At 41.9% G+C, this 27645-nt stretch overlaps 1 protein-coding gene across 1 annotated transcript in view; it reads right to left on the bottom strand.

Annotated features, from left to right (window-relative positions):
* itfg1 (integrin alpha FG-GAP repeat containing 1) overlaps positions 1-27645 on the bottom strand; it is a 159014-nt gene that overhangs the window by 24512 nt on the left and 106857 nt on the right. Inside the window, exons 13-14 of the mRNA XM_086305605.1 lie at positions 18638-18681; positions 15803-15881 (exon numbers count right to left, since the gene is read on the bottom strand). Of these exons, the coding sequence (XP_086161731.1) occupies positions 15803-15881; positions 18638-18681 (123 nt within the window). The remainder of the gene's footprint in view (positions 1-15802; positions 15882-18637; positions 18682-27645) is intronic.

Here is a 27645-nt window from a genome sequence, read left to right as displayed (position 1 = left end):
GGGCCGGGCCTCGGGGGCTTGGGTCCTGGTTGGTGTGTTGCCGGGGTTGTGGGCGGGTGGGTGCATGGGGGCCCGGTCCTGGAGCAGGGTGCCGCCGGTGCGTCGAGCCGCCTGGGGGGCTCTTCAACTGGTGGGGGGGATGGTCACATCTTGCAGGAGCTTTCTTCTCTTCAGGAACTCTCTGCAGGAGGGGGAGATACAGGAGAGGTGGAGGAAGATCTCAGCCTGGGCGTTTACCGTCTTATGTAGTCTGGAAGATGTGTGGATGGTGGGGTGGGTGCAGTTTTCTCTGTGGTGGGGTTGGGTGGACTGTCCAGGACTCTGTGGAGCCGGGGGGCGCTACTGCACTGGGCCCCGGTCTGATGGGCCTGGGCCCCCCTTCCCTGGCGGGTCGCGGAGGGTGGGAGTGCCTACTGGGGTCAGCGGGGGAGCTGGCCCCAGGGAGGGGTTACCTGCCCCTCCCTTCCTTCCCTCCCCATCTCCAGCTGCCTCCCTCTTCCCGCTCCTCCACAACCACCCACACATGCAGGGCCTTGGAGTGGGGGTATGTCACCAGGGTGCAGAGGAGGCTACCCCCCCCCTGTCCCCTTCTGGCTGCCTCTGCCTCAATTTTATCCCACAACTTAGACATTCACATTATTCACACTCTCATTACACATACATATAGGATCTTGGGGGTGGGCACAATCACGGAGTCCAAATTACCATCAGGGTGTATACCTCACCCCTGACGTCGTTGCCCACCTCTCAATTTTAAATACACTTAGTCATTGAGGGCTAGCAGGAGGGACTATGCGCTTACCTGCTGCTCCTTGGCAGGTAGCCCCATGCCCTCCTGGGTTTTAATTGCACCTTAGAACACATATGCATCAACACTACAATGAGCGGGTGGAGGGAGGTTTGGAGTCTTCTCCCACCCCCATTCTCTGCGGCCTGCTGGAGCGGGAGGGCTAGTAGGAGGAGTTGGCCGTCCGACTGCGGTCTGGGGTGTGGGGCCTCCCTGCTGCTGCGGAGTCGGGGTGGTCTGCCTCTCCCCACCGCAGGGAAAAGGGTAACACCACCTGGGTCTGGGTGCAATTCCCCCCTCCAGGGGCAAGGGTACCTAGACCCGGTTTGTAGAGTACGCTTGGGGAGTGTGATTGTGTGTACAGCGTCTCTTTATGTCTGTCTCCACGTTGGTTGAGTGTGGAGTGAGTGCATATGAGAGCATGAGGGTGGGAATGGATGTTTGTGTCTGTGTGTGCCTGTATGTCTGTGTCTATATGTCAGGTTGGGTATCAGACGCCACCTCTCTGGGGACACCTCAGGCCCTCCAAGGTTTGGAGGCCTATCTCCACCCACCACCACTTCCCCTGCCGGTGGCGGACTCCCTCAGGTGTCGGTGTGTTGGTGGTTCTTTGTGTCTGGGGGTGGGCGTCCGGGTACACACCGGCTCACTCCTTGGCGGCCGCTTGTCGGGGCCTGGGGCCTGGGGCTCGCTCGGCCCCCTTTGGAGGTGGGGTGCCCCCGGCCTCTCGGCCTGGGGCTCGGTCACTCAGGCACAGCTGGGGGCCGGCGGAGCTCACGGGCGCGTCACTGCAACTCCCCCTGACTTCTGCTCCGCGGCTGCTGGGCGAGCCCTCATCTGGGACTCTCCTCAGCTCTTACTGGGACAGTGGCGCGGCTGCCCCTCTGTTGGTCTTCCATGGTCTCTTGTGTTCTGGGGGCCTCTGGATGTCTGGAGTTTTGATCTCCTCCATACCCGCTTCACACCCTGGAGGACGGGGCTGTGGCCCCCCCACACTCCCTAGCAGATCATTACATGGAGAAACCTTTGGAATGCAAGCATGCTGATCCACACAGGTATGCACACATGGGTATTCACAGACGCGGACTAAAGCTTTCTTGGCTGCTGCCTCAAAGCACACTGTGCGCTGTCTATCTTGCGTGCTGCACAATATCGTTTATTATTTAGTAAATATTGATATCTATGACTAGCTAGTTTATTGTGATGGTGCTTTGTTTTCTCTATTATTATGTTGCTCTTTGTTGTTTGCTGTCTCCTCTGTTTGTTTTTTTTTTTTTTTCTCCATACAGGTGACCCAGGAGTTCTTTTTTTTTTTCTCTCTCTTGCCCCCCCCTTCTCACCGTCTCTTCTCCCCTTTGGTTTTCTTTCTTTCTCTCCCCCTCTTTCTCTCATTCATTCCCCCTGTCCTATTTATTAAAAAAAAAAAAAAAAAAAAAATGACAAAGGATGAACTGAAGCTCTGCCATCACGTAATGTCGCATACTGCTGTTTCTGATGTCATTTAGAAAAAAAAAAAAAAAAAAAAAAAAAAAATCAACTGTAGCGGTGTATAAAAATTGTGTCTTTGTCTAACAAATTATGGAAATTATTATTTTTTACTCTTCTAAATCATCATTATTAGTACAGCACTTTTGTGTTATTTTATGTTTTATGTTTTCATTCTTGAATGAGCACCCTCCTGTGCAAAGTCTAGCTGTGGTAACTCTGACAGTCTTTCATTCTGTTTTGACTCACTGACAGTTTTGGCATATGATACACAACTGGGTGTATTCTTTGACACCTGTATGCTAGTCACAGTACCTGAGATAACACTCTAGGCTGAAACTAATTCGGAACACTGAAAATTAAATGACTTCGATGTACCTGAGTGGAATCTCATTTTACTTTATGTTAATTGCATTTTACTCTACTGTGGGTTGAAGAGCAAGTGCTTTTCTTAGTTTATAAAATGTATTTCACTTCCTCTCACACCATCATACCTTGTTTTCCTCACAACAGAATGCAAGCTAGGACCTTGATAAGGCTTTTGGGATACAAGCCCGCCCCCATGATATTTAAGCTGACACATTTTAACTCCTTGTGGGCATGAGAAAGCAAAAAAAAAAGCAAAAAAAAAGAAAAGAAGAGTGAGACAAAGATGAGAGAGAAAGTCGGACAGAGAGAGGACATGGATGCCTCTGAGGGAGCTTCAACACGTTTGTGTGTGTCCATCTGCCGAGATCTTATGACACATCCTGTCTCTGGGCTCTACCACCTCTGGCCAGGCACATGCAGAATAACAATGTCATGTCTATCAGTCTGAAACAGAGTCAAATTTGTGTACGGGCACAAGATGGCAATAAGTGATGTAAAAAAAAATCAAGAATAAATAAGGAATCTGAACATCAGACGTGTAAAACACAACTGTTAAAAGCAACAGCACACCATCTGCAAATCCTTCCACGGGAAAATGAAAAATGCACCAATATCATGATCCCAGTAAATTCATACAGGAAAGAAATACGGTCATAAACATAATTGGCTTGCAGTGCCGACACACTTACACACACACTCTCTCTCTCACTCCTTGGGGTTTCAAAAACGAAACATTTTTTTTTGAGAACTTCCTGGTGCCCGTCGCTATAGAAACCATTTGGTCCCCTGATGGCGATAAAAGGAGCAAATTGCCGAGATGTAGGGTGGAGCCATAAGGGACAGAAGCGCATATGCGCGCGCGCACGCGCACACACACACACACACACACACACACACACACTACACCTGGCCTGAAGAGCCCCCTTCAGAGCCCTACAATGGTGTCAAGATCTGAACATTGATTTGTGTTTTACCACACGTGTGGCAATGGGCTCTATAGTTGTTCTGTCTTTATCACCATCTAGATTTGCGCTCTCTCTCAAATGATACAGCAATAAAACAACATGTTGACATGACATGATGAATGAAATGGAAGCATGGTTGCATGTGTGAAGCAACAGACCTAAAGACAGTGTGCATCACTCTTGCTTGCTCGCCTTTACTAAAAAAATACAGTGTAGCTCCACGACATGTAAAATTTCTTAAATTTTATGTATTCACTTCAGTTTTCCCAGCCATGTCAGCTGTAGAAAGAAATGAAATAAAGCTACAAAACACCTGAAGAAAATGTGATTCAAATGAGAAGTATTCAGCCTGAATCAAAAATAAACTCTATTTTTTTAAGTTAAGAAGCCTGAAAACATTTAAGAGTTGGGAGTTTTACTGATGAACCAAAAGAGCATACAGTTATGAATAATGTTCTTGGATGGATGACCTCCTTATTATACATTCTCTCAAAATGGAAGCATTCATCAATTCTCTTGTTATGAGAAACTTTGGAAACCAGACCAAGATGAATTAAGTCAATAGTACTACCCAGCAAAACAAGTGAGTAGTCAGTGTGCTTTGTCTGGAATGATAAATGTGCACTTCAAGACTGGCAGAAGGAGGAGAAACCTGAGAGTTGGCAAAAAGTTTTGTCAGCCAGTGCTGAGTGCATTTAAAAATACAGGTCTGCTTCTTAGGATTGACAAACTTCCATCATGTGGGGAAAAAGTTTAACGTCGTCATTAAGTTACAGTACATGTCAACATTAGATACTTAAATGGAGTTTTGTTATAATCAATGCAGATGATTGGCAGGTGTGTTCAAATTACAGCAATCCCCCTCAACTGCACACTTAAGAAAAACAATTTAACTGCTTGCATAGTGGCTTGCTTTTTCTGATATTATGAAAATGATCCAGTGAGATCTGATTTTGAAATCATTAGAATAGAGAAATAAACCACGCAGTTGTGAATAAGTCTCGACTTAGATCAATGTCAACATTTCTCACATCGCACTGTAGCGCTGTGCGATATGACCAAAATCTCATATCCAGATATAAGAATTCTATCGTCCCGATAACGATATAAATCACAAAAATGTAACATTTTCTGTAATTTCTGTGAATCTCGGGGAGCTCGTCTTGCGTGAAGTGTTTCCAGCTGCGCGTCATGTAGCTGGAGTCGAGTGTTTTAACCGATGTATGAAACGATACATTTTTAGACATAAGTTGTAATGGCCGCCGTTTTCTTGGTGAGTATTTATTACACGGCGTGCTGCGGGGAAAGGCCTGTTCTAACGTTTGAGTCGAAGGTTTATTTTTTAGCACTTGGCAGCTCTTTTTTAATTCTCATCCGTAAATAATCTGCTCTTTCACGTGATTCAGTTTATTTTGAAAAGTCTCAACAGGATCTTGAGCTTTATTGTGAAAGGTTTATGTGGAACATAAACAAGCGGACACGCGATGCTGTTACCGTCGTTGTTGCTAACCACACCGCATAAAAACAGGCGCTTGTCCAGAAAGGGAGAACTTTAAGAAATGAATATAGCCACTACAGTGACCATCAAAACGATGAAAAAATATTGCCGTAAACAGTTTATTTTGCGAAACGATAGACGTTTTTATATCGTCATCCGATATATATCGTTATATTGAACAGCCCTATTGCACTGGACACCCTTGATTTGAAGACAGCAGCCAAAACCTCAACTTCTAACTTCTTCTAGAAATGCACCATTTGGGATATCACAGGGCTGTAGGCAGAGTCCGAAAAACAGTTGTGTTTTGGGGTTGAGGGATTTTAAGTTCTTGGCACACAGAGAAGAAATGAGATACAGACTTTTACATTTGACCTAACAACAGTGTATAGTTTGGATAACAGAGGTGATTTCTTCAAATTAAGAACATTTCCTACAGCATGAAATACATGTCTATAATATGAAATTCTTCCTGTACCAGGTTACTTACACTACAACAGATTAAAATACTGCTCTGTTTGCAGAATAATATTCTACCAGCAGTTCACACGCATGCTGCTTGGTGCAGCGCTGTAGGTCTGTTTACAGATATTATTGCTGATGATGCAAGACACAGTGGACTCTTAATAACAAATCTGAATTGAATTAAATGTGCACTTGTCTCCATGGATAAGTTCTTAAGCTGATCATTTCCAAATCCATTTATATTTAGCCACTGCCTTTTCTATTATGACAGAAAACATAAGTCTTTGCAATTTTCTGTACCACTGCACAAATCTTTGCTGACACATGATATTGGCAAAAACAACTGACACCAGAGCCTCTATGATGGAGTACCTAAGTGGAGCTTTGTTATAAATGATAAGGCTAGTATGGCAGGTAAAATGTTTATCATGTTCCCACCCATCTCAGTTTAGTCTACTAATAATTATTAACTCCCACTAAACACAAAGAATATGATGGTTTTATTAACTGTACAGGCATTTACCTCAGCAGGAAGTTACATTTTTGATCCAATGAGGACACGTTTACAATCATTACAGTCATATTGCTTGAACCATATCATTGCTTTAGGTAAGTTACTTTCTTCAGCCAACAAACTGAGAAAATCTCAGAACAAAAACACTGAAGGACACACTGTAGCTTCCTGAGATTAGTTTTACTCTCTGTGAAAAAGTTCATGATCCATTTCGATGCATACTGTATGAGCACTTGCTTCACGGAAACCAAAGGATGTTTAGCAACACACAGGACAACAGACAGGTAGGCAATAGAAGCATATTATAAGTTAAACAGTCTTGACAATACATGGTACCAATAAACTAGCTGCAGAAAAGAGAGATTAATGGGTGAGAAGAGGAAAGAGACAAAGGGAGATAGGTGAAGGAGTGAAAAACATAGACGAGAAAAAATATGCTAAGCCTGATCAATAGTAATTCACCATATCTCGGTGTTGGGCTACCTCTCTTCTTTTCACACCAATATTTCCTTCTCCTCTCTCCCTCTCTCATCTTCGGTTCTGATCTCTCGCCACTTGCATCTCTTATCTTTGTCTTTTGTTCCACCCTCATTTTCACTCCTATCCTTTTCTCTCTGCGGCTCTGTCCTCTGCACCCTCTCATTTTCTCCCTTTTTAACCCTTTTCATTTCTCCCATCCACCTACTCCCCTATCTTTCTCCCAGTATTATGAATTCTCACTGTGTGTTTAAAGTCTATCCTCAATATACCATGCAATAAATTTTCGGAGAAAAGGTTTGCACTATTGACCTGACGAGGTCTCTGAGAACAGGGGTACACTTGCCCATAGATCAGTATGACGTCAAGTGAAATGGGCTGGCTTTTAGGATTCTGCTTGAGGAATCAGAGTGATGCAGCAAAAAGCAACATAACTGGTTCCAAGTGGACAGGTCAGCACTCACATAATTTTCTCTCTGAGGTCTCTTCTTAATTTCTTTGGATTTTTTTTTTTTTTAACAAACATTTAAAAGGTTAAGATCAATATGTTTTTGGATGAATTGCTGCAGGTGAACATGTGTTTTTTAAAGGTTAAGTATGAAAGTGTGTGTGTGTGTAATTGCTAATCCCGTGGACTCATTAATCTAATTGGACAGTCTATCGAGAGCTCCACATTGATGCGGGCGTGCTACGATTCTTCTCCCTATGAGCACTCCTTCCTTACACTTTCTTTGCCTTTCCTGTTACTTTGCTCTCAAATGTCCCTTTCTTTCTTTGTCCGTGGTGAACATAAAGGAAATAGTCTTTGACACTATAGACACAACTGCACTGTCTGGACAATGTGAAGAACTCTTGAGCTTTCCTTATTCCCTGTTAGCATAATAACATTATTCTTTCTACTTCAATTTCCAGCTTGGTGAGACTAAAGGCCAAAATATGTCTGGCAGAAACAACCTAATGTAATGAAGAGTTATGGGCATGGACTATAGCTAGTTTTCCATCAAATTTATTTATGAGAGTGATGGTATTTTCTTAGTTTATTTCCCAAAATAAGAAGAATCTTTCAAGCTCCCAAGATAATTTGGATTAGAGTATAAGCACTGTTTTATCTCACTGTATCTCAGCTGAGAAATTCACAGGTGGCTTTCAAGACATTGACAAGCTGTTTAAAAAATAACCGTCCTCCACCACGTCCCAGAGAAAGTGCGGACTCCTGATTGCTGTTGTGATACTAAGGCCATTAAACCCTTAATTTAAATTATAAACTAATAAATTTGCTTGACCACAGAAGACACAAAAGAAATTATACTTGCAGAGTGGTTTACTACCATCAAAGCAGCTGATGCGCCCGTTTACCGAAAACACACAGTACATATACTTCAAAATTGAATTTGGTAAGAGTGGCAAAATAAACCAAAAACAAACACAAAAAAAGAATAGTTTGTTTTGTGTGTTGCAGCCTGGAATTGCTTGCAGCTAATGGCGTGGAGATCAGTATTAAGTAAATGATGTTATCCCAAGGCCCGTTTACACCCGCACCCACAGATTTTTTTCCCCTCTTCTCATTGTTGGGATGCATTCATGCTGAAGTTGTCAATAACGTTGTTGTTGTGGAACCTCAGCATCTAGCTGAGGGCTCTGGCTAGTGCTACAGAAGACGAGCAAAGTGATTTTTAGAATTGGCAGGTAAATGAAAATGTTTTAAACAGCTTAACAAATCACCAGACACAAACTTTGCAGTTTGGATCACAGTACATGGATGGTAAATGGTAAATGGATTGATCGTGGCTCAAGAGTTGGGCGTTCGCCTTGTAATCGGAAGGTTGCCGGTTCGAGCCCCGGCTCGGACAGTCTCGGTCATTGTGTCCTTGGACAAGACACTTCACCTACTGCCTACTGGTGTTGGCCAGAAGGGCCGATGGCGTGATATGGCAGCCTCGCTTCTGTCAGTCTGCCCCAGGGCAGCTGTGGCTACAACTGTAGCTGCCTCCACCAGTGTGTGAATGGGTGGATGACTGGGTGTGTAAAGCGCTTTGGGGTCCCTAGGGGGGACTAGTAAAAGCGCTATACAAATACAGGCCATTTACCATTCTTATATAGCGTTTTTCTCCCGGAGAACTCAAAGCGCCGTATACAACATGCCTCATTCACAAGTGCAAACTAATCTACATTCACACACAGTCACACTCCGATGAACGCATCGGAAGGCAATTTGGGGTTAGTACCTTGCCCAAGGACACTTGACATGCAGACTGGGGAAGCCTAAGATCCAACCACCAACCTTCCGATCAGTAGCTGATCTGCTCTACCACCTAAGCCACAGCCACCCTACATCTGTGAGATAAAGGCAGATGGGCTGTACTTTCTTAGGGAGAAAAAAATGTTCATTTTCGATAGATTCATAAGAGATGCCGAAGTAAAGGTAAGGACTGCTCAATGAAATTCAGTCAACTATCAATTTAAAGCTTGGGTACGGTTCCAAATTATGCTAGATTTTTTAATAATTTATAGGATCTATATATGGTGTTGTGCCGAAGATTTTTCATAAAACAATTCAAGCATAGTAATTTGAAATTGTTTAAGATTGTATGAAAATACTACACAGTTTAGTATAGTTCATTGAAGACTAAATTGGTTAGTCTACTGTACTGTTGACAGAAGTTGACAATGGTGCACTATGCTGCACTGGTGCAGAGCAGGCTGTGGTGTTCATGCTCACTGTTAGGTCACATCAAGAGTTAAACTGATCAGTCTGCTTCTGTTGTTGCAGTCAATGAAATCCACAAAAAAAGCAGTAAAACTCAGAGCAGCAGCACCAGGAGCAGGTGAACTGACCCCAGCTTGCATGTAAAGACAACAAATTTACTGGAGCTCACAATAAAAATGTTTACATGTGTTCTAAGCATGTTTTTCCTGACACTGCAGTTTTGATCATGCTAATAGAGGCACATTATATTCAAACTCTGTCCCCTGATTGTCTAAAGTTGGGACCCTGAGAGGAACACAATGCAGTGTCCAGAGTGGAGGAGAAAAAGGATTAAAAAGGTTGTTAATGAATAACTTCAACTATTCATCTCCACCCCCTCACTCCCTCTGTGTCTCAGCAGGAGTTAGTTGATAATGAGGTGTGGTGTTGTCAGAATCACAGCCCATGCTCATCTATCCAACCTGCTTAGTAAGGGGCATGGCGCACCACTGTCTGGTACAATATACATACAAGGTCACAATGAGACAGATGTTAGGGTATGCATGCATGCACATGCTGCTACCCAGACAGAACACATATAGAAATACAGTATGCACACACTGCAGAATGTATAAAAGATAAATACATGAACACATACTTATTATACTGCAGTGCAATCTAATCAGATTAGAGGGTGATATGATCATTATATCGTTTTTGAGTATATACGATGTTCCCCTCAGCTCTGGTACAGGGAAGTTAAACTCATTTTAAGTCACAGTTCACATACAGTATAGCCCAGTTTGATTTCAAGTGGGCTGGACCAATTAATCCAGTGAAACCATTAAATAATCGATAAAGAAAAAAAACTGTATGATTACATTTTTGAAAATGTTCACATTAAATGAATCAACCTGACACCCTGAAATATCTTTGGAAAAATAAGTGCAATTTCAATAACTGCACTTAAAAACTGCTTTTCCAGATTCAGTCAGTTTATTGTTATTGGAAAGAGGAACTATTTCTGTAACTTACAAGAACAAATCCACATGACATCTTTCTTCATTGTGTTAAAACTGATGATTTAGACCTCTGTCGTGGAAGAAATTAACAGTTTGAAAATCACATCTACTGATGTGGTCCATTCAAAGCTACTTGCAAAACAATGCTCTGTGATGCAAAATACTATGAAAAGTCCAAAAATAATTATTTCCTTCTGTGCCATTTTCATATCACACAAAGCAGTCCCATGTGCTTGATTGAACTTGCCATATACATCTACCATCCCTGCTTTTATTCCTCTCCCATCTTCATCCAAACGGCCTCCTTTTCTGATTAGATCTTAGTATTTCTTTCTTATAAGTAACTGCTTCCCCTCTTTCTGTCCTTTTATTCCTTTTTCCTATTTTCTACTGGAATTTCAATCCCCTATTGAGCCTCCTCAGTCCTTTCTCCATCTCTTAGCATTTTATAATCTCTCCTTTCCTCTCTGCTCTCTTTCCCTTTCAGGAGGGTGAAGGGTAAGTGAAGATCGTTGGGCCCCGGTGGAGAGCCCCAGACATTGTGGGTGTGTGTATGTGTGTGTTTGTGTGCACCCCATCATTGCTCATCTCTGGCAGCCTCGCTGGCTGTTCCCCGAGCTACAAGCTACAGAATAAATACACTTTAAATCACCACACACACACACACACTCACTCACACATGCACACACGCCTGCTCCCTGGCAGCACTTTGCTGCTGTTAAATGAGGCGTCTGGGGAGTTGTGCCGGCAAAGCCTTTGGCTACTTGTGCTCTCCTCCTCCTCTCTCTCTGTACACTCCAAGCTAACACACACTGAAAGAATAAGCTGGAGTTATGATGGACAGGCTATAATACTGCCAGGATATTCTAAATACATGGGAGTCTGTTTTATGAACATCCCAAACCAGGAGCACTGTCTGGGGATCCAGAGACTTCTTACTGACAAAGATGTACTGGCTGAGTGAACAAAATGTCACCATGTTCTTACGAACTAGAAGGACCACATGGACCAACATGAAAGCAAGGAGCTATTCATTATGATTATTTTATTCTGTTCTGTATGTGTCTTATTTAGAATTTTTGGCTTTAAAAAACAAGAAATACAGATGACTTGCAGCAAAACTCCCTGAGGGGTGGGGGTCACAGGAGATTCACAGTTACATGGTATTAGCACTCACTGCTGCATTTCTCTTTGTATAAGTGCTGAGAAACATTTTCACATTTATCTGACGAAAATTGCTTTGATTTCCTTCCCCAGTTCCACATCAGCCATGAAAGAGTTTGGGTTTATTACCATATCTGTAGCATGAATTATGATCAACTATGGTACACTTACTGTATGCATCATCCCTTGCACTAGAATAAGAATCTATAAAAACTCAACAGTATTTAAAAATAGCTTAATCTTAAATTCGAAGCGGTAAACACGTGATAGTCTTCTTCAGACCTCTAGGAGTTACAAAACATTTGCTTTTGTCACAAACAATTCCTGAGGAAGATATCTGGCTCTTTGATTGCTAAATGTTGCACTATGTCCATCTAGTCTCTAACTGTTTGTGTCTAGTGATTTATGCTGAAAAGAACTCAAGTGGGTTTGCCTCAGCTGCCTGCTGCAGCTGAAAATGACTTACTGAAAGTGGTGTGAAGAAATCAAAACAGGACAGTTGTTGCAGTGAGCTTAGGCTATGAAGGTCTTTGATAATTCTCCCTTTGGTTCATTACTACAACTAGTCACTTCACAACACGGTTTTCACATTACGTGGAACACGATAAAGTACCTAAATGCAAGCTGAGGTTTATGAAGAAAAAGAAAAAGAAAAAAGGCATGCTGGATTTCTAGGTTTGGTGGGAAGAACATAGATCCTTGACCCGGACCACATTTAAAACCTTAGGGATCAAAACCTTGGGGCTCTATATTAATACTCAAAGATTTTCACTTGGAGCAGAGATAAACGTAATGTTTAAGAGTCACCACACTTCACAGCTGAGAAAGACCTTTAAAGAATCAGAAGCAGTAAGTAAAAGCCACATTGCTTTATGACATCAGTTTCACCATTTTCCTGCTGTCTGTATTCTTGGTCATACTCATGTTAAGCAGTTGCACAGTGTGTTTTAATGCTGTTTGCTAAACATAATATAAAAACGTAACCACATATACATTTCTAAAACCTTTGTACAATCTAAGCTTAGTGTGCATCCACATTAAGTGGGAGTCTGTATCACGCTCTTCTCTGTATCTTCTCTGCAGTGGGTATGAGAGCAGGTGGTGCTCCTCTCTCCCCCACACTGCTCCCTCTTCACTGTTGCTCTCTACGCCCATTTAACTGCATATTTTAAAGCAGTGGGATGTGTGGAGAGGGAACGAAACAGCCAAATACAGCAGAGTTCATGTGATTTTTTGTCCACTCTGTGTTTTGGGGCTGGGACAGAGAGCACCAAACTAAAAACTCTGCAGCTATTAGAAGATTCGTTTGAGCACAGTTTCATAGACAGGAGCTTATAGCTGTCTAATAGTGGTGAAATAATGATGATGTGAGACTGTGAAATGACCGCTCTTTCTTTAAATATGTATATTCTCCAACTGTGCCAACAGACAAATGAAACAATGAAACCTGACAAAATTGAATTATGTTGCACAGAGGAATCCACACAGACTATATATATCCCTGACCCCAGGCTGTCAGTGCGTCGTGTCCTCTTCCACTTCTCTGTCCTTCCCACAATGTAACATCAACTATGTTAACTGTAGCTAATACAGCACAGCATTGCTGTCCTCAGTGTCTCCCCTTATCTTTCTATGCATCACTCTCTTTTTCCTCACTTCTACCCTTATTAGTCTTGAGCAGTAGAGTAGCGTAGAGTTCGTTACCTCATGGGCTGCTAAATATAACATGACCCAGTGATCCTACTAGCTTTAGCAATATAATCAAAACGGCTGGAGTCAAAAGTTTTCAACTGACATTAATAAAATACCACCCACCCTAAGGTATGTAAGATTTGGATAAGGACAGAATTTTTGTAATTTTTTTTCCTCTTTGCAACACCACAATGGATTTTACATCAAACAATCAAGATATGATTGAAGTGCAGACATTCAGCTTTAATTCAAAAGAATTGCATTAACTGTTTAAAGAGTAATTTGTTTGCATAACGGAGGCCAACATTAGGCTGAAAAAACAAAATAAACCTGTAAGAGAAACAGTAAAACGTGAGTGACTGAAGACTGTCTGATGTGGTCTTGAATGTCAAGACACTCAATGTCAAAGTCTATAATCGAGAGACACCTTCATTAATGGAAATACAGGCATAACAACAAGTTTTAAACTACTATTTACACTCAAGAACAAGAAAGCTAGACTACACTTTGCTAGAAAACATCTGAAAGATCTGGCACAGTACTGAAAACACTGTGGGAAGAACAAACCAATGTGTTCAAGAATGATGGGAAGAGAAAAGCATGAAGAAGCAGAGAAACAGCTCGTGATTGAAGCACACTGTATCATTTGTCAAACATGGTGAAGGCAGTGTTATGCCATGGGTTTGTATGGCTGCCAGGTGGACTGGGTCACTAGTGTTTATTGATAATGTAAGTGCTGGTAGAAGTACAAGTTTTTAAGTGTAAACTATCTGCTTTGATTAAACCAACTGCTGCAAAACTGCAACACGTTCTCACTCTCAAAGAGTAACATTTTACGCTAGGTGACAAATCGTTGGTATATTGCGGTGCCGGGCACCCACCACGTCCCTATATTGAGAAACATGAGAACCGTTAGGAATCGTTAATTTTACTTAAATCGCTTTGGAAAACACTATCTAACGTCATTAAAGTCGTGGTTAAGGTTAGGGATAAGGTTATGGTTGGGGCTGGAACGTGTATTACCACTGGAGCGTCATTCTACTGGATTTAATCCATAACCTGGCGTGTAGCATAAGAATGCAAAAGGTCATCTTTCGCGTTCCTCCTGCCACAGGACGTGACAAATCGTTGGTATATTACGCCTCAGGAGTGAGAACGGGTTCAAAACTCATTGGACAGCGGTTGACAAAAACAAAGCATAGTGCAAAAGCATCTGTAGCTGTACTATGGAAAGAATAGTCCTTTGACCATACAAGAAGAGCTGTTTTTCAACAGGAAACAGAAATTTAATTCAGCTCTCCTAACAAAGCCAAAATAATGGATATTTTTCAAAGACAAAGCCAGTCACCTGATCTCAAACCAGTAGAGCAGCTTTTCAGTTAATAAATACAAAACTGAATGGAGAGAGACCCACGAACAAGCAGAACCTTAAGCAGCTACTGAAACAGCATTTGGCAGTCACTGACTACAAATGATTTTCTTCCAAGTAAACGTCATCCCAATATTTACATTTTTCTTAATTTGTTCAATTGCTGTTAAGCATTAACAGCTCAAACTACAGTTAACAGAATATTTTGTAAAACCCCTTGAATTATAATCCACGGGGTGGTGGACAGAGGCAAAATTACAAAAACTGTGTCACTGTCCAAGTAATTATGGACATGACTTTCAAGAGGAATTTATTTAATAGAGTGAAATGTGCAAGGAACAGTCCTTCGAGCTTACATGAAGTGGAGCTGTTTGTCAGTAGGCGACATATTTTCAGTTCAGTTCTCCTAACCAGTTCCATCCATAACAAACAGTCACTATGGCCTCATACGATCATGAACGTATTCTTCACGAATTATAAGGAGGGTGGCAGGTGATGCAGCATGACAAAATAAACAGCAACAAGAAAACAGCTGTCGTGTGATGCTGGCACTTTCTAGAAAGACAAGTAACTTGGACTTAAATCCAAAGGAAAAAAAGAATCAAAAAAGGAAAAAAAAAAACAGAGGAAGCTACAGCTTTCTGAGTGTTGCTTCAGCAAGGAAAGCACTTCAGAGGAGAAACAGGGCCCCGAGTGTTTTGCAAGCTTTCACAGTATTTTTCTACGATAGTCTTCCACAAAATATAAGAAATCTGTATCCCACAGACAGACCCAATGCAGTAACTCCAGGTTTCATATTTAAGTCATAATACTTGTAAACATGGACTAACACTTTAAAACTGCATTACGACAGGTCAGATGAGACAGATCTGACACATCAAACTCATTTGTTTTCTTTTCCTTTATAGCACCTTTGTGAAGCACTATATTTTCCATTATTTCAGCTGCCCTTTCTATTTCAGCCTTTTTAGTCTTTGAGACTAAAAAGCTTAAAGGCTATTTTCACTTATAAAAGGAGAAAACAAGAAAATAAAAATCAATATGCCCCTCTTCTTCAAAGTCTCTACTTTCTCCAATATCCTCCGAAACACACCTGTGGAGTTCAGCCAGACAAAGGACAGCCGTCACTGTCAGAAGGTTAAGTTATTAATAGGTATTAGGTATAATTGTTGCTGGTGTGCTAAAGCTGAGGTGGTAACATATCAAAGAAATGAACGCTTATTTTGGCTATTCTACATCATTACAGAGTTATTTAGAATTATCAGGAAAAGATCAGCCCACCCCACCCAAAAAATAAAAAAGGTCTTACCTGATGCATTTTTCAGGTAACCATTAGAATCCACTGTGGTGTACTTGACATAGGGGCCTGGCTGGTTCACACCAAAAGGCTGACAAAAAAACACATGTAGACACATAAATAAGACATCGAACAACAGCTAATATTTTGCAATCTCTTTTCACTTCAGTTATCTGTCAGTGAAGGTGAAAAAGAGGACAGAGAGAAACAATCAGGGTGCGGTGGAAGTGATACAGGCACAAGTGACCTTGAGTCATTCTTCAGTTTTATTTCCACTAGTAGGTAACACGCAAAAGTCGGACTGAGCTGATTTGACTGAGCATAAATGAGTGTGACGGTTGCATGTTTACGTGCCTGTGTGGGTGGATACTCATCTCTCATATTATCTCTTCATTATGAAGGGATGGCAACTAATGAAGAGATCTGTCGCGCCATCCTTCGCTTTACATCAACTAATCATGAGCCTGTTATACACACATACACGCTGCAAGGGAGACTTGGGCCTTTATGCTGTGACACTCAGCAGTTGGGTGAGAGAGGAATAGAAATGAGGTAAAAAAAAAGAAAAAAAGGAAAGAGTGCAATGAGGAGCAGACTAGTGGGCTGAAAGAAAGAAAGACAGCAGAAGAGAGGTGTGACTAAGAAGAAGAGGAGTGGGAGAGTGAAATGAAAGGGGTTTGATGGATGGGAGACGAGAGGAGTAGAAACAGCCACGAGCTCCACTCGTCTACAGCATTCATCATACCTTTCAGTTAGACAACAAACGAGCGGGAGAGTAGACAGACAGAAAACAAAAACAACTCTAACACCAGCAGCCTGTGCTGATGCCAAAGTTAACGTGTTTTGCAAAGGGCTTTCCACTGGTAAGAGACAATACAAGTAGTGGATGTTACTGGCTGCTTTGTTTCAGTCTTTTTTCTGTTTATTTCTTTGTCCACCTACATGCGATGAGTAGCCATATGTGCTTAAAGGGCATTTAAAGCAATCTACGCAAGACACCAGACACCACTGAAGAGCCCTTGACACAACCACGGTTAGGTCCCATTCACACAGCCCTAGAGGACGGCTGGCAACCGCCACGCACGAGGGAAAAATGTTTATTTCTCAGTCAGTTGTGAATGGTTACTGGTAGTCACTGTGCACTGACTGCTAACTGTCACCCCTGGTACCCATCCCTAGGGAAAAGTGTGTTTTCTGCGACTGGTCAGTGAGTGGTTGCGGGCTGTCACTAGTGTAAAATTGGTTGCAAAGTGGTATATTGCGCTGCACTAAAAAAAAAAAAAACTCCTTCTGATTGCTTTGGTTGCTAGTATATAATATTAGCGATACAACTAGTTAATATGGAAAATGCCAACTACTCACTAAATAACTGTGAGAAGTGTTTCACAATTCCAAATGGGAACTTTAAACTCAAATGTGACTGTTGCAGTAGTAAGGCAAAACTTTTACTTTGACAGAGTGTGTTCTGTTTCCGGTTTGTGTCGCACATTTTTCACATTTTGAAATTTCACTGCAACTTGCCCAATACATGGTTAGTGTTTGCAGACAAGCCAGTGTTTTCCAATCTGCTAGTGACCAAAGTAATCCTAAAGAGGTATTTGGTCCTGCACTGCAACCCTCACCCCACCACCACACCACAACCACCACCACACACACACACACACACACACACACACACACACACACAAAGAAAACTGACAAAGCAGGAGAGGGACAAAAGGAAAAACAGGGAGAAGTGAACATGAAACTGAACTTCCACCTATTTTGATGCAAGCCAGCGCAATTCTTGTGATAACCAATGAAAGGTACAAGCTATAATGGAGAATGGAGTCTCTGTTATAGTAACAGAAGCGATAACGGAAGCTACAAGAGCTATCATTCTGCAATGCAATTCATATTAGCAGCCATCAGATAATGCAGAGCTTTCCCAAAAGGACCTACACAAAAAGCTCAACCCCACTCGACTTGCCTCAATGCAACCTCATCTGGTAATGTGCAGTGTAGTCCAGTGATGGGTACAGGGGACATTATCAGCACTTAGTAGAATACCTTGTACTGGGAATACCAAACAGACTTTCTAGGACTGCACTACATCTTCTCGTCAGTATCTAAAGCAAGAAGCCCATCAACAGTTTTATGCAAAGCTCTTATCAGTCTGAGCAGCTGGTAAGTTTCTGTAACTGCTTTATCACATCAGGATTTCAAAAGCCTTTATTTGCTATTACACAATGTCCAACAAATGAGAAACAAAAATCCCTTATTGTTACCTTTTTCTTTCTTTTTTTTTTTTTTTACATCACATTTTTGGTCTCATCACATCGATGCAAACATGAAGCCTTGGATACGTCAGAAAGTTACATAATGTCGTCAGGGAGTTAACCAAGTATTGATATCTGTTATAAATTTATTATGAAGGTCTGTAACTTCTCTCCATTATGAAAAAGCAAATATAAACAGCACATTTCTGGTACTGCTACTGAATGAAACCAAAACGTATCATTTCATTTTTTTCCCACATTCTAAAGCTGCATTAAATGATAGGTGCTTTACTTATAAAGAAGAGCTCATGCTGCTCTAAAGCTTAAATGCACATCACCCATTCAGATCCTCCTTGCTAATTTCCTAAATATAAAGTTGATGCTCTGCACTGATGTAAAGTTTGGCCAGCAGCTGTACCATCTCTCTTCCTGCTATAGAATACTGGAAGACTGCAACCTCTGGAGGACGATGATGTACACAGATAAGTGCAATGGATAGACAGATATATCTGTGGTCAGACATATAAGAACATAACACCTTTTCTATGTCATCATTAGAAAAGTGAAAAAACAAAGCACAATATCTTACCTTAACACCTTCAGGGCAGTCATTGGAGCAGAGGCCACTGAGTACTGTAGAAGAAGAGATGGCAAGAGTTAGACATGATACTCAGCACGTGTTACAGGTGCAGCACAATAATACAGCACTGTAAAACAAGTACCTGAAGTGCTGCTGTATCAGTTCGCCAACAGTCACTATATATATATATATATATATATATATATATATATATATATATATATATATATACACTGAACAAAAATATAAACGCAACACTTTTGTTTTTGCTCCCATTCCCCATGGGATGGACGTAGAGACCTAAAATTCATTCCAGATACACAATATAACCATCCCTCCCAAACAGTGGTCACAAATCAGTCCAAATGTGTGGTAGTGGGCACATCTGCTATATTGAGATAATCCATCCCACCTCACAGGTGTGCCACATCAGGATGCTGATCTGACATCATGAGTAGTGCACAGGTGTACCTCAGACTGCCCACAACAAAAGGCCACCCTGGAATGTGCAGTTTTGTCTCACAGCAAAATGCCACAGATGCCACAAGCAATGAGGGAGCGTGCAATTGGCATGCTGACAGCAGGAATGTCAACCAGATCTGTCGCCCGTGCATTGAATGTTCATTTCTCAACCATAAGCCGTCTCCACAGGCATTTCAGAGAATATGGCAGCACATCCAACCGGCCTCACAACCGCAGACCTCGTGTAACCACACCAGCCCAGGACCTCCACATCCAGCAGGTTCACCTCCAAGATCGTCTGAGACCAGCCACCCAGACAGCTGCTGGAACAATTGGTTTGCACAACCAAACAATTTCTGCACAAACTGTCTGAAACCGTCTCAGGGACGCTCAACTGCATGCCCGTCGTCCTCATCGGGGTCTTGACCTGACTCCAGCTCTTTGCCGTAACAGACTTGTGTGGGCAAATGCTCACATTCGATGGCGTCTGGCATGTTGGAGAGGTGTGCGCTTCACGGATGAATCATGGTTCACATTGTTCAGGGCAGATGGCAGCTGAGAATGTCCCAGTTCTTGCATGGCCAGCATACTCACCGGACATGTCACCCATTGAGCATGTTCGGGATGTGCTTGATCGGCGTATACGACAGCGTGTACCAGTTCCCACGAATATCCAACAACCTCGCACAGCCATTGAAGTGGAGTGGAGCAACATTCCACAGGCCACAATTGACAATCTGATAGACTCCATGCGACGATGTGTTGCACTGCATGAGGCAAATGGTGGTCACACCAGATACTGACCGGTTCTGGGTCCCCAGACCCCCAATAGCGCAAAAAACTGCACATTCCAGGGTGGCCTTTTGTTGTGGGCAGTCTGAGGTACACCTGTGCACTACTCATGATGTCAGATCAGCATCCTGATGTGGCACACCTGTGAGGTGGGATGGATTATCTCAATATGGCAGATGTGCCCACTACCACACTGATTTGTGACCACTGTTTGGGAGGGATGGTTATATTGTGTATCTGGAATGAATTTTAGATAAGATAAGATAGAACTTTATTAATCCCTCGGGTGGGTTCCTCTGGGAAATTCGACTTCCAAAAAGCACAGCAACGACCGAAGTTACAGTTACAGAATTGTTATGTTATATATATGTATATATATATATATATATATATATATATATATATATACGCACACACACACACACACATATATAAATACAGAGACAAATATAAATAAAATATACAAAGGGGATAAATAGAATAAATAGGAATAAAAAATAAAAATACAAGTGAATTGCACATTTCAAGTATTGAGTCTATTGCACTGTTGACTATTTACAAAAAGTATTGCACAAGGTATTGCACAGTGAGGTGAAGAGGCACAGCTTAGTTGTTCCCCCCTCCTTTGTCCTCCTGTTTCCCCTCCCTCTCCCCTCCAGAGAGGAGTTAAACAGTTTGATGGCGTGTGGGACAAAGGAGTTTTTAAGTCTGTTAGTTCTTGTCTTGGGGAGAAGCAACCTGTCACTGAACAGACTCTTCTGATTGTTTATGGCCGTGTGCAGAGGATGCCTGGCATTGTTCATAATGTCCAGCAGTTTCTTTAATGTCCTTTTCTCTGCCACTGTCACCAGAGTGTCCAGCTTCATGCCGACCACAGAGCTAGCCTTCCTGATCAGTTTCTCCAGCCTGGATGAGTCCTTCTTTGCTGTGCTGCTCCCCCAGCACACCACAGGATAGAAAAGTACTCCAGCAACCACCGACTGGTAAAACATCCTCAGGAGCTTCCTGCAGATGTTAAAAGACCTCAGCCTCCTGAGGAAGTACAGTCGGCTTTGGGCTTTTTTATACAGGTGCTCTGTGTTGCATGACCAGTCCAGTTTATTGTCCACCCACAGCCCGAGGTACTTGTACTTGTTGACCACCTCCACCTCCTCCCCCTCTATCTGAACCGGCAGTGGACCTTCTCTGGACCTCCCGAAGTCCACAACCAGTTCCTTAGTCTTTGAGGTGTTGAGTTGCAGGTGGTTTGTGTGACTCCATGCGACAAAGTTCCTCACCAGACTTCTGTACTCCTCTTCCTGATCATCCCAGATACACCCCATGATGGCCGTGTCATCTGCAAACTTCTGAATATGGCATAATTCAGAGTTGTAGCAGAAGTCAGAGGTGTACAGGGTGAAGAGAAGAGGGGACAGCACAGTTCCCTGTGGTGCTCCTGTGCTGCTGACCACAGTGTCAGACGTGATGTCCTTCAGCCTGACGTACTGTGGTCTGTCGGTGAGGTAGTCGGAGATCCAAGCCACCAGGCAGGGGTCCACCTCCATCCTGTTCAGTTTTTCCTGAAGCATACAGGGCCGGATGGTATTAAAGGCACTGGAAAAGTCAAGAAACAGGATCCTGACCGTGCCTTTTCCCCCATCCAGGTGTGAGTGGGCTCTGTGTAGGAGGTACAGGATGGCATCCTCCACTCCGACACCCGCCTTGTATGCAAACTGTAGTGGGTCCTGGGCATGTTGTACCTGTGGTCGGAGGAGGTTGAGGAAGAGCCGCTATAGAGTCTTCATAAGATGTGACGTCAGTGCCACCGGTCGGAAGTCATTCAGCTCATTGGGCCGGTTCTTTTTGGGGACCGGGACGATGCAGGATGTCTTCCATAGGGCGGGCACTCTCCCCAGTCGCAGACTGAGGTTGAAGACTCGTTGTAGCGGCTCCCCAAGTTCAGCAGCACACGCCTTAAGCATCCTAGGACACACCTTGTCTGGGCCTGCTGCCTTTCTGGGGCGAAGCTTCCTCAGTTGCCTCCTGACCTGATCCACTGTGACACTGGGAGATGTTTGGGAGGAGAGGAGGGGGGGAGATGTCTTGCTGCTGAGAGAGGGATTGGAGGAGGGGGGTGTCATGGTGTCAGGAAGGGGGGGAAGCGAGGGAGGCAGGAGAGTGGGGAGAGGACTCTGTAGTGAAGGTGAGGGTGAGGGTGGGGGGGTTGTGGGCTGGTCAAACCTGTTGAAGAAGTTGTTGAGTTCGTTTGCCTTCTCCACAGTCCCCCCCACTGTGCTTTTCTAGGTCTCTACGTCCATCCCATGGGGAATGGGAGCAAAAACAAAAGTGTTGCGTTTATATTTTTGTTCAGTGTATATATATATATATATATATATATATATATATATATATATATATATATATATATATATATATCAAACACCAATCAGGCAGATAAAAGAATTTGTTCAAAATGAATCAGATGCTGAAAGTGAAATCCAAATAATACACTATTAACCATGCTTAAGCATTCCTCATATTTACATTGCATTTTAACAACTTATTAATCAGTTCTTTGCACTAGGTGGACCTGGACAATACAGGGAGAGAGGGGAGGTTATAAAATAATTGCTAGCATTGAAAAACATGAAAAATAAATGTGCAAACTATTAGCACTGCATGCGTTTGTGGACGTGCATGCTAAGAAAGTATTTCCCTCATTTGTGTGTACTAGCAGAGCAAAGACAAAATCCACTGAATTGCTAAGCAGTCATTAGAGAAGTGACTTTATTAGCATACTAATAGGGTCCTGGGTGTAGGTTGTCTTGATTTGCCTGATGAAGTCACGCTGAAGCCCGATTTTGTGTTAATAAGGTCAACACCCAGCAATGTACTAAACAAAAGCCAAACTCAAAGGGAATATCCCAGTGCCCTTGGTAAAATCATATAGTCAGTGGATGGATAAAGCCTTAAATTTCAAATGTTCATAAATAACTACAAACAGTTTTAGTGTATGCATAGCCTCGATAACATCTGAACAAAGTTTCTTAGCTATGTAAAAGCCCTTGAAACCAGGGAGCTGTACTCTAATGTAGAAACAGCAGGCGATCTGTGAATTTTGGACCACTCCACATTACATGATCTCCATTCATCCATTCATGGACTCTTTTTTTCTCTCCTCCCTCAATTAAACATTCACTTATCAGCGTGCCTCTTCTATTCATTCTCTGACATGTTTAGAATATTTATAGAACTAAGCATTAGCAAGTGGTAGGTAAAATCAGTAGGTATTAAGGGCAGTCCATACAGACAAAGATGTTGTTCATCAGTCTCTGTGTTAGGATATCTACAACCATAAAAGATATAGTTCTGCATTTACATCTTCTACTATGACATAGAACACCAATTGCACATTATATATATATATACTTCACATGTAGTAAATTGCCATCTATCCATCTTCTTAAAATTTTTACATGACTACTACTTATCTACTATGTGACAAATAGTAATAGTAATCAGTTTTAAGCCAATTTTTTCAACCAATCCAATTCCAGAGTGAATATTTACAACACCACCCTTTTTACGTGGAGCAATGATGTCATTTTGTTATGACTCGTTGATACGCTAGCCAAACAAAGTGTGACCAATTATGCCTATGTCATATGCAAATGCACCAGAGATGAAGGACTGCATTGCACCATTTTCTTATACGTTGGTCACTCTATGTGGTAACCTGTCTGACACCACTATGTGAATAAACAAGGATTTTTTTTTCCTTTTAAAACTTTGATTTAAAAACAAATGGCGTACACGGGGCAAAGGCAAATTTGGTGCTTTGAAGTTCACAAGCCTATTAAGTATATGCCTGCGGCAGAATTCAGATGGAGCTCCCATCAAAGAAAAGCATGTGTTCCTTGACCTTAACTGACCACACTGCATATCAGCTTCTACTTAACATCTTTGGTACACAGGTCTGACTGAGAAATTGAATTTTATCAGGAAAAATGCTTTCATTGCTCACTGGGACCCTTGCTTTGTTCTCATTAAACATGCCTTTCAAAGCACATTTAGTAATCACATAGGTACAGTTTCTATGATACTGTCAATATTTGTTTGCCAAAAATGAACTACAAATGTTTTCATGTTGGGGTATGAAATCTGGCCAGCAGTGATCACAGGCCATTCATCACTCAATGGGAGAAGGAAATCTGACAAGGGTTGTAGTTTGTTTTTTCCAATTCCCAAGGCTGTTTCTTACTTTTTCTAAGGCCCTAGAATGTCGAATAAAGTTAGATAAAGCTGAATGACACTAGAAAACACGAGGTCATTTGGCTCTAAAAAGATCAAAGTTTTTGGGAGTACAAGTGGAAATCTGGCCTAATGCAGCAACATGGTCAAAAACAGTGCAGCATATAATTATACTGCAGCATCAACTCTGAGTGAACGCCACATCAACACTTTATAGGCTTTTCACCAAAGTCATCTATGAAGGACACAAATGATCAATAGATCCAAGGGATCCGATTATTTATGGTGTGTTTGAAATTCAGGCTCTTTTGAGTCAGAGTACTTCTGTCATTGTCACTGACCCTGTAAAGATACAACACCGAGGGCTCAGATTGCCACTTGTTTGAACTAAGTTCCACTTGGGATTATCAAGAAAAGGGACATAGGACATAACAGAAACAGTCTAGAGAGACTGAAAGCTACAATGCACACACTCCGTGATCCCCTCTGCTACATACAGTATATGGAATTTTTTCTGAGATCCATTTTGCACCACTGGAAACGCATTCACACATTATTAGAGAACACCCATTTTCACTCCAGCAGCATGTCTGTGTGGTTAACAGGTCGATTAGGAAACCCGAAGTGTAAGAACACCATTTCCAGTGGAGTCTGTGCATCTCTGTGGGCTGCAGCACAAACCGTGAACTTGTTTCATTTTTTAGCGTCAATCTAGCAGTAACCTTTAAAATGCATCCCGAGTAACACTATATGTGAAATGTATCCTGAATGATCAAAACAGCAGAGCAAAACAGACAGATGTCAGTGCATTAAAGGGTCGACGGGTGTAAACAACACAATGCAGCTGGAATACAAATAGCATCTGTTGCATGTCTGAAATTGAATGCTTACAGCAAAAATAAAGGTACTGATAAGGTACTGAGCAAAAGTCTTGGTTCACTCCTGATTCGTTAATATTTGCTTCTAAGATGTCCTTGAGCAATATTTCTCCAGGCTTTCTGAAGGTATTTTCAAGTGTTTATTTGGTCTTTGGTTGCTTTTTCACTCATTTTCAGTCTAGTCCTTGTACCTGACAATGTTCCCAGGAATTTTTTCTTTGTTTGTTAAGCCACTTAACACTGACCTATGAATCATTCAAGCAAAAGAAAGGCTATTAACTCAAATCATTAACTAGTGTTGTGTCTACACATAGCAGACAACTTAGTAAAGAACCAAAACATTTTTAACTGTATCTCTTTGGTACTTTGTTACTAGCAGCTTGTCACAAAAACACATAACTTGGTCTCATTTCTTTAGTTGAATCAGTTTGATGAGCATAAAATTGTATTGTTGCAACAATGGGGTGAGAAAGCTATCAGCTATTTGGGACTCACCGGAGCACCCGGGCATATCTCTGCATGTTGTGCAGTGTGTCCTTTGACGTATCTGAGAAAACTGGAGAAGTGAAGGGCAAAAGAAAAGGATGTGGGCCTACAGAAAATAAACATTATATAAAAGCCATGTTCTTAAGCAATAGGAAAACCCCTGAAAAGATCTAACATAGGACCTGAGAGATTTATCTAACCCTTTAGTTCATCCATCTACTGTTTACCAAAAGCTCATCAGGAATGGTGCTAATCGATGGGTGTTAAGAAATGGAAACAAGGAGTAAATGCTGAGATATTCTGAATTACAGAAGAACGAGAATGAATGACACACGCACAAAATGCTCATTTTTGATGCAAATGATCAATTTGTACAGACCCCGACACTGAGAGAGGCACAGTGAGTGTCTACAGCCATTTGTAAAACACGGTGGAGGCTCTGTCATGTTTTGGAGCTGCATTTGACCCAGTGGTACTGGAGCTCTTGCCAAAATAACAAACAATGGAACACTATTAGTGATGGAGTGGCCTCCCCAGGGTCTGGACCACAGCGTTGTTAGTGTGGGATGATCTTGACAGAGAACAGAACAAAAGGCCAACATCCGAAGAAGAGCTTTAAATGTCTTTCAAGAAGCCTGGAGAACTATTCCTGAAGACAACTTTAAGAAATTACAGGAAAGCTTGCCTAAAAGAATTTTGGCTGTGTTGAAAAATCAATGTTATCATACCAAATATTGACTTTCAAACTCATTCAAATTGTACAAACTCTTTTTTTTTTTCCTTACATGCTGTATCTGTTTCTATGCATATTTGCTCATTTCAGTAGATTCTTGCATCCGTTTTCCATTTTCAGAGTAAGCTGCATACTGAAGTAAAACTAATATACATGGCAATTTCTGTTTTTTGTCATATAAGAGAAAACGATTTGATGTGTTCATTTCATGTGTAGATAAAACTCAGTCAAAATTGGCACCTCTCTGAAATAACTGTCAGAGTGACCTTGTCTGTGTGAAGCTTTACTTTCCCTTTTCTTTCCTGTTAAATTTAAAGCCAAAAAAAGTAAAATAAAAAACTAATAACTAGACCGATCCGATATTACGTATCGGTATCGGTCTGATACTGACCTAAATTACTGGATCGGATATTGGAGAGAAATAAAAAATGTAATCCGATCCGTTAAATATCAAAAAAGCACCTCACAAAATTTGGGACACGCTGTAACTCGCCTCATAACCTTAGCATCTCGGAGCAGTATGCATCACGTGATAGAGCGGCTGTGGCATGCGAGACCTGTCAGTGGTCTGGTTGAGCATTTCGCTACCAAACCGGCATTTCATCTCCGACAAAGTTATCCCGAGAGAAGTAAAGCAAGTGTGTAAGTTCATCTCTGAATGTTTGTAAAGCATTCCCGCGGTAAGCTTAACAACCGATATATGGAGCGACTGCCTCTTCCTCCCTCTCCTGCTGCTACTTCAATCATGAAACTGATCAATGATCAGCTGATCGGTTTTTCTGTCGTGAGTCCGTCTCTCTTGTTTGTTTTTGGCCCACTTCGCGCCAGAAAGAGGAAACCAGCGGCTGAACAACAGCAGCACGTTTAAGCTTGATAAGCTGTTGTTAGAATTTATTTAATATTACTTTTTACACCAGGATCTTTTTCTACGTAGCTGACGGCTGGTAACTGTGCAGGGGCGGGTCTAGCAAAGTTTAGCCAGGTGGGGCCTATAAGGCATGAACAGGGAGAAGGGGGCACAAAGACATACTTTTCTTTCTTATTCTCATTTAAAATGTGTAGCTTTTAATAAATAATTATCCGAATCTTACACCCAAAGTTTTAATCGGATGAAAAATGTATAGAAGTCCATTACTGTATATAGTAACTATTAAGTCTAATATACCCTAGGTAAGCTATAGTACTTTTTCCATCTGTGCAGTCTGCAATTCTGTTGAAGAAAGATGCTGAATCTATTTAATTATTCTTGAAAAATAATTGACTTCTGTGCATTTTTTCCCCACACTGCATCAAATTAAAGTTGATTACGTCGATTAAGCATCATGAGGTGGAGGGTGGGTGGTTCCCTATGTTTTTGGGGTTTTTTTGCTGGGAGTTTTAGAACCCTATTAGTTAGGTTGCTTACTCTTTAAAATACCAGAATAGGGAGGATGGAG

This window comes from Aulonocara sp. 'chitande type north' Nkhata Bay, linkage group LG1 (assembly GCF_057382095.1).
Source record: "Aulonocara sp. 'chitande type north' Nkhata Bay isolate Kocher_YH1m ecotype deep benthic linkage group LG1, A_spYH_male_GT1.1, whole genome shotgun sequence".
Classification (NCBI taxonomy): Eukaryota; Metazoa; Chordata; class Actinopteri; order Cichliformes; family Cichlidae; genus Aulonocara; species Aulonocara sp. 'chitande type north' Nkhata Bay.
Note: the sequence above shows the minus strand (reverse complement) of the source record. Positions and strands in the feature narration are given on the sequence as shown.